Source organism: Triticum aestivum, chromosome 6A (genome assembly GCF_018294505.1).
Source record: "Triticum aestivum cultivar Chinese Spring chromosome 6A, IWGSC CS RefSeq v2.1, whole genome shotgun sequence".
In the NCBI taxonomy this organism is placed as follows: Eukaryota; Viridiplantae; Streptophyta; class Magnoliopsida; order Poales; family Poaceae; genus Triticum; species Triticum aestivum.
This window is the reverse complement of record NC_057809.1, coordinates 548,967,861-548,975,731: the sequence shown is the minus strand read 5'-3', so window position 1 is coordinate 548,975,731 and position 7,871 is coordinate 548,967,861. Positions and strand designations below refer to the sequence as shown.

General features: G+C 45.5%; 1 protein-coding gene across 1 annotated transcript; it reads left to right on the top strand.

The window, feature by feature from the left end:
- The first annotated feature begins 1,863 nt into the window (after positions 1-1,863).
- Positions 1,864-7,280, top strand: LOC123128404 (chaperone protein dnaJ 16). Its single transcript, XM_044548392.1, has 11 exons — positions 1,864-3,487; positions 3,829-3,952; positions 4,026-4,108; positions 4,191-4,302; positions 4,385-4,489; positions 5,045-5,095; positions 6,077-6,163; positions 6,246-6,354; positions 6,436-6,584; positions 6,667-6,720; positions 6,787-7,280. The coding sequence occupies exons 1-11, from the start codon at positions 3,321-3,323 to the stop codon at positions 7,078-7,080; spliced, it is 1,335 nt and encodes a 444-aa protein (XP_044404327.1). The 5' UTR covers positions 1,864-3,320; the 3' UTR covers positions 7,081-7,280.
- The last annotated feature ends 591 nt before the right edge of the window (positions 7,281-7,871 follow it).

Sequence of the window (7,871 nt, the reverse complement as noted above, 5' to 3'; positions counted from 1 at the left end):
CCAAAGAGTGAAATTCCTAGTTGGTAATGATAATACTACTAGATTTTGGGAGGATACATGGCTTGAGGAGACGCTTTTGGCTTTGCAATATCCATCCTTATATAATATTGTGCAACACAATGAGAATTATGTTGCCACAGTATTAAACGCGATACCCCTTAATATCCAATTTAGGAGATCCCTAGTAGGGGAACATTGGAATGCTTGGTTGCATCTGGTTCGTAGGTTGATAGAAGTTCACCTATCTGATCAGGCGGATACAATTCACTGGAAGTTAACCACGAATGGAATCTTCTCAGTGAAATCTATGTATTCGGACCTAATTGATTCCGGGCCATTGTCGAGGTCGTTGCACATTTAGAAGATTAAAGCCCCGCTTCGCATTAAAATATTTATGTGGTTTGTCCATAAAGAGGTTATTCTAACCAAAGATAACTTGGCAAAAAGGAATTGGGTTGGTAACTCTAGGTGCTGTTTTTGTGATCAAAATGAAACGATTAAACACCTCTTTCTCGAATGTCCTCTTGCACAATTATTATGTCAATCAATTCATATAGCCTTTAACATTCAACCTCCAAGGAGTATACACACGATATTTGGGACATGGGTTAATAGAGTGGACATACATTTAGCTAAACATATTCGGATATGAGTATGTGCATTATTTTGGGCTACATGGAACACTAGAAATGATATGATTTTTAATGGGACACAATTCACCTTTTTTTGCAGGTTATCTACAAAGCTACAACCTGAATTCGTATGTGGTCTTTACTCACTCATGTGGACTTCAGGGTGCATTTGGTTATTAGGTGCAACCGTTGGGAGACGGGAGCACGGGCTATCTTCAGCCGATTTGGGTGGCGGGCTAATAATAGCCTAGGTGTGTAGGCATCATAGCTTATTATTTTATCACCGGATGTGGCACTTTTTTTAGCTTTATATCACCAGGTGTGGCGCTTTTTCAGATTTATTTGCTTTCGACTACTGTATAGTTGATGAGCTTCTTTGGACCTTATGACCTTGTTACGTTTTTATTTAATAATATGGCTGCATGCATCGATTGATGCAGAGGCCGGGATAATTACTTCTTTTTGATTTTTTTGATTTGAAGCGGCTGACACCAGATCTCGCCATCGCACATGCACGACGAAAAACCCTTACCTCAAAGATCTACGACGGAGCTTTGTCGATTTCATCCAGACAAACAAATTCAAGAAAGATCGGAGCCTGGAAGACCGACTCGAAGAAGAAGCGCCGCCATCCGTCAGAATGCTGCCCATGCGAGGACGAAAAACCCTACCGTAAACTACTAGTCGCCGAGGCACCGGAATTCTCCTCCGTGTCACCGACGCTGGAGCGACATTCAAAAGGAGATGAATCCACGGGCTCACTGGTGTTGCTTAAATGGGAGGTGTATACCCTAGCCGCCGCTTAGGAAAAAAGAATTATCCTCCCCGTCACCGGACGCCAGAACGACAATTAAAAGGAAGGTGAATCCACGAGCTCACCGGTGTTGCTTAGATGGTAGTTGTATGTATACCCTAGCCGCCGCTTAGGAAAAAAGAAGGCTCCATGCAATTCAATCAAACTTAAATTTCCCAAGGTTTATAATTTTTTTCTTTTGGATGTGATATTTCCCAAGGTATCCGATACTTTTCCTCTGGGGTGAATGAAAGTGAAAAGTCAAACGATTTAACGTTTTTCGAAAGTCTGCGTCAGCTGACCCGAAGCATGCACTCACACGGCCCCACCTGTCACCGGACGCACAACAACACTTGTCACCTTTGGGGTACTTAACCCCGTCACTCACGCGTGTGCCCCACCGTGCGCGGGCCCGTCGAGCCATTCTTTTTTTTTGAACAGGGAAGTGCCCCGAAGGGCCAGACTTACATTAGATAAGCTTCAAAGCACACTTTACATCAGGACCGAAAGAAAAAGAAAGATTACAACAAAGTCCCAGACTTTTGCATGGAGAACCCCTAACTGAAAGATTAAAATGCAATCGGGTCCTTGGCAGCCTTCGCTCAGATTGAACCTCGCCGTCGCCGGGGACGAACTACTTGGGGCGACGAGATCGCCATGGGTGCAGCACGTGCATCCCAGAGCCTCTGAACGAAAACTGGAACTGCCTCCCATAAGGCATGCAAGCCAGGAGGAAAGGGGTTGGCCGCCCTTCGACCAGAAGAAGCAGAGGGTCGATGAAGACCGGCAGCCGACTGCAGGCGCCGTAGCTCCACCATAGAATCCTCTGCTGATGAGCTCGAACCCGACCATCAATCTTCAGCTCAGTGCTTCCCCACCCCTCTTCATCCACCACCTTGGCGGCATCAAGTGGAGGAAGGTAGCAACGAGGCCTCCTGCAAGTGGTAGGCATGTACATCTCCTGCTGCTCTATCTCTCTTCCCACAACCATGGTGGTAAGAACAGATCGAGGAAGAAGAGCATCTGGCGAACCATATTGGGATTTATTACAGCAAAAAAAGGGGGGAGAAGTGGGGACGAAACCGGACGGGCCTAAGCTTCGCCATGGATCCGGCTGAGGGAAGCCGCCGAAGGATCCGCTGCCAAGGATCATCCTTGCCTCCGTCTTTTCGCCACCAGCGTGGCCCCAAGGGAGAGTTGAACAACCACCTAGACAAGATCCAAAACGCAGCTCCACTTTATTTACCAGAGAGAGACACTCACACACTACTAGACCTAGGATCCAGACCTACATCCCACCCAGCGCCGGCCACCATGGCTGCCGGCGGCGAGGGGGAGGGAGGCCGGATGGGGAAGCTGGAGGTGGAGCTCTCAAGGATACGGCAGAACGCCAGTCCAGAAAGTCCGTCGAGCCATTCAAATCGGCTCCGCGGACTCGCCAACGGTTGGACCCGGAGCGCGACCGAGACCGGGACACGGTAACCCGGCCGGCAAGGCCCCGGTCCGACGAGGCAAGGCGGCCCACTGCCCGACGGGCCCCGCATGCCGGCCCCTAAATAATTCGTCCTCGCCCCTCCCTATCGCCTCTCCCTCCTCGCCCTCGCCTCGTCGCCATCCCTTCTCCGCTCCTCTCCTCGCCTCGCCTCGTCGCCGTCCCAAATTAGCAGCTGCTGGAGCTGGCCAGCCCCCGCCGCCGGCGAAATCCCTAGGGCCTGCCCCTCCGGCGCTCCATCCAGCCGCCGTCGCCGCTGCGGACGGCCGCGGCGGGTGGTCGGCGCGCGCGCTCCTCGCCGCCGCCGCCGCTGCTGTAAGATCTGAGCGAGCTGCTGCGGCTTCTGCTGCCGTGTGGGCCCGGGGTTAGGGTTTCCCTGTTCGTAGGGTGTGGAGGCGGGTCCATGGCGGGCCCCAAGTTTGGGTCGTTCAAGTCGGAGAACAAGGGGGACTCGGCCGCGTCGGCGGCCGGCGCCGCGGCGCAGAGGAGGGACCCGTACGAGGTGCTGGGGGTGGGGCGCAATGCCACGGAGCAGGAGATCAAGAGCGCCTTCCGCCGCATGGCCCTCAAGTAAGTCAAGCTCCAGGATTTGGCCTCGCGCTCTTGTTGTGCTCCTCACGAGTCAGCCAGCTAGCCAGGATGATACCAACTGCTAAAATTTGTGCTGGGTATAGCGTAATTCATATCAAATTTGCTCCTGCTATGGGAACGTTAGCTAATTTCGGATGAATTTGCCGCTTCTCACAACGACACACACAATTTCTTGGGACCTTTTTTAATCGCTTGTTAAGACCAGACCAGGATGTCTTTATAATTCAGTAGCTCTCAGCTAGCTTGTTTAGTAGTAATAGTTTGACGAAGGGCAATAATGCAGCGGCCTGAGTAATTTTCTGTTAATGCTTGCCCTGAAGGTACCATCCAGATAAGAATGCAGACGACCCGGTTGCCTCTGAGAAGTTCCAAGAAGCCACATTCTCTTACAACATCCTCTCAGATCCTGAAAAAAGGCGGCAGTATGATTCCTCTGGATTCGAGGTGATACATGGCTTGATTTGAGTAGTTTGAGTTGCTTGTTTCTCATGTGACTAATGCTTTTGTTGCCATGCAGGCCATCGAAGCAGATAGTCATGAATTAGAGCTGGACCTATCAAGTCTCAACACTGTAAATACAATGTTTGCTGCTCTGTTTAGGTAACTTGTTCAGAATACGCTGTTTTATTCTCTAATATTTGTCTGGTTATGAGGTTATGCAGTGATAGTTGTGTTTGTGCAGCAAGCTAGGAGTACCAATCAAAACCACAGTTTCGGCAACAGTTTTAGAGGAGGCATTGAATGGCTCGGTGGAGATTGCTCAGCTTCATCTGGGCAAATCCGTATGCAGGAAGGTTGGCAACTACCCGCCTTCGTTTCATCTCCATGCATTCTTTTTGTCGAGTGAGTAATATTTTAGATTGAACACATTGGCAGGTGGAAAAACAATCAGCTCATTTTTATTCAGTGGACATAACGGAAGAAGAAGCCAAATTGGGGTTAGTGTGTAGGGTTCGTTCAACTGCTAAAAGTAAATTCAAGGTTAGTTGCAAACTCGTCGTTAGCATCTATCTGTCACGTTCATTTGATAACTTAACTACTCCATTACCTTACTTTGGCTGAGAAGCTTCGCCATCTGTTACTTGTATTATTGCACTCGGATAAGTCAACTAACTTATCTGTTCTTTTCTGGTTAACTTTTGCACTCTGAGTGTTAAGAAATTTGTGGTGATATACTGATATGCACTGGCAAGGCCAAAAGGGCCATGGCCTGCCCAGGGTTAAAGCAAAAATAATTTTACATGAAGTCCAGCCTACATAATGTACTGATTTTTAACATGGTAGCACAGTTTGTACTATCTGGCCCGCCCAGTTTTTTTGTGGTAGCTCCGCCACTGCTGATATGTGCACCATCTCAAGAAGACATATAACTGGTCGTTTCTCTTGAGATTATCATGACACTGAATAATCACGTTTCAAATAATCAAGTACACAGTACATAGTATTTTGTATTATTGCACTGTAAGTTTGGCAAATTTTCGGGTCTCCTCCCATGAACAAGTACTTTTTTCTAAGGCAGGTCTTTTTTACTTTCAGTTGCTTTATTTTGAACCTGAAGAAAACGGTGGGTTAAGCCTTGCTTTACAGGTATGTTTATCTGGCTTATCATTTTTTTGTCCAAACAAACGTAATTTCCAGCATTTTCTTCTATTCACTATTTTTAAGACGTCCTGCCTTGGACGCTTAGGCGGCAAAGCACGCGCACGCTGGCAGCTCCTCACAATTTTGCCCGCCTTACTTAGTTATCGCTTAGGCGTTAAGGCTTTGGGTGCTCGCTTTAGGCCTTACCAAATAAGAACATTGCTTCTCTTTGTAACTAGTTTTTCCTTACCAAGCATGAATTGTCAAAATGCATGATTTGTTTCTTGCCATCAGCTTTTTATCTTCCCTAAATCTCCGCTTCTTACTGAAAAGGGTGTGTCAAATAGTCCAGAAGACATTCTAATCATGGGTGTCGGTGCATTATTCCAAGTGTGTCAAATAGTCCAGAAGACTATCTGACATTTATTGCATACAACTATGTTTCGTTACAACCCTCCTTGTGTTAATGTTTCCTTGTGTGAATTTTTGAACTTGAGCTTGTGCATTGTAATAATTGGAGCTTGTGAAGCCCAGAATCTCTACTTTGTTGATATGGTTGGAACTTCCCTCACCTCGGTATAATTAGGGAACTTAAAGTATTGCATTTTGCTAATTCATGTAAATGTCAGATATGTCCGCCAACATCATCTCAAGTTTAGATATGGACTGTATGTCTGTACTCTGTAGGGACACCAGCATAATCTTACAACATAATCCTACTGAGAAGCTGCGTTCTGTGAATGGCCTAAACCTTAACAAAGTCTTTTTGTGATCCTATCCCCCATCCAGAAGCTTGGTTAAATCCAGGCATTTACGCACATGTTGCTTTCTCAGGCCTAACCAGATCTTCTAGTGTGATTGGAGTAGTCAAATTTGGATTGCATAATGCCTTGGTAGTATGCTTGTGTTAGTCCATTTTATAATTTTCAGTGCGCTAGTTTTTGAGGCTTTGAGCATTATGTCAGCTGACGTCTACCAGTCTTGCAGGAAGATAGTGGAAAGACCGGGAAAGTTACTTCTGCTGGGATGTTCTTTCTTGGCTTTCCTGTGTACCGTTTTGAACATAATAATTCAGTGAGTATACAAATAGTGTCTTGTTGTCTATCCTTTTATTTCTTTGTTGGGTTGCCTCTTGACAAGCTCCAATCATTTCCAGGCTGCTGCTGCAAAAGATCCCGATAGTGCATTCTTTAAGAGATTGGATGGTTTTCAACCATGCGAAGTTAATGAACTGAAAGAAGGGACCCATTATTTTGCTGTTTATGGTATGCCACTTTTATGTTACTTCCTGTAAAATTATCCATGGCAAACATGTACAGGCTTATATAAAGCATTTGGTCCATTAGGTGATAATTTCTTCAAAAGTGCAACCTATACCTTAGAGGTTGTATGTGCTGAACCCTTTTCCACCGAAAAGGAGAAGCTACGAAGCGTGGAGGCAAAGATACTTGCAAAACGGTCCGAGCTGTCTAAATTTGAGTCAGAGTATAGAGAGGTATGCCCTACCTTTTGCAGATTCTCTACGGAAACAGCCTTTTAAGTGAAAACACATCATTATTAAGAGTTGGAATTGGCAGGTTTTAGCAAAGTTCACCGAAATGACCAGCAGATATGCTCAAGAAATGCAAACGGTACGTGTATTTGTGGAACATCTATTTTTGTTCCTTGCCTTGTTCTCACATCATGTTCTTGCATAGATCGATGAGCTTCTCAACGAAAGGAATGCCATTCATGCATCCTACACCAACAGCCCAACTCTAAAGCGGAGTTCCAGTGACAGCAAAGGGAAAACATCCTCTAAAGGGTCCAAAAGTGACGATGACCAAAGTGTAAGAAAAGAGAAGAAATCTAAGAGTCCGATGACGATGGAGGCATCAGTGAGCGATGAAGAGGGCCCTAATAAAAAAGAAAAGAAACCTAAAGAGCGTCTTCGCAGGAAGAGATGGTTCAACATCCATCATTTGAAAGTGGACAAAAGAAGACCCTGCTGAGAGATGTATTGTATCGTCTGAATGTATTATTTTGTGTCGATGATTCCACTTGCAGTATTCACCTTCTCATATCTTTTCTCCCAACACTGTACCGATTTGTTTCCTGAAAAGTCAGGAATCTTGGTAGATTTCGGAGATGTTGTAAAGAAATGGTATTTTGTACTGAAGTACTCAGCTAGCCCTGAAAACTCTTATTTGCACTTCTGGTCTCATGCAGTCGTGCCGAAGGCGCGACATTTGCACTTATATAATCTTGCCCCCAACGCTTTTGATTTGGGGCGGGTTTCGGTCATCTGTCCTGCCTGGAGGGACGCCAGCACGAACGGTTTGATCCGCTGAAGCCTGAAAATTACCAGTCGCGTTGGCGTAAACAACTTTCTCAAGTAGCGTCCTGGTTTTAAGTTGACAATATAGCTTGAGAAAAGCTAAAAAGTACCTGCCAACCAATAATACTTGCCACATGAGGTAAACAGTAACTCAAAGATTAGCGAGCCTGTTCTGCATTAGCTCTATAATATTGTGCAATATTATGTGACCTAATTGTCTTACGGATCTGTTAACAAATTTATTATTCATTGCATAACATTTAATTCAAGTGTCACATATTTGATCGTTAATGCTAGCTAGCATAACATTGCGAGTTCGTCAAGATGGATAATTACATATGATGCTGAACTGGGTTATGTTTCCGCTAATTTGACTATTTGTTATGCTTTTGAAAAAATAAATTAAACACAACAAATGTCTGCAACAACAACATGACCTTATCCCACAAAGCATCAAAATGAATC

What these genes read in the sequence shown, in the direction of transcription:
- LOC123128404 (XM_044548392.1), top strand. Translation starts at nt 3,321, where the DNA reads ATGGCGGGCCCCAAGTTTGGGTCGTTCAAGTCGGAGAACAAGGGGGAC. An exon ending in CTGCTAAAAGTAAATTCAAG is followed by an intron (nt 4,490 to 5,044) that starts GTTAGTTGCAAA and finishes TTTTACTTTCAG; the next exon opens with TTGCTTTATTTTGAACCTGA. An exon ending in TTGAGTCAGAGTATAGAGAG is followed by an intron (nt 6,585 to 6,666) that starts GTATGCCCTACC and finishes TGGAATTGGCAG; the next exon opens with GTTTTAGCAAAGTTCACCGA.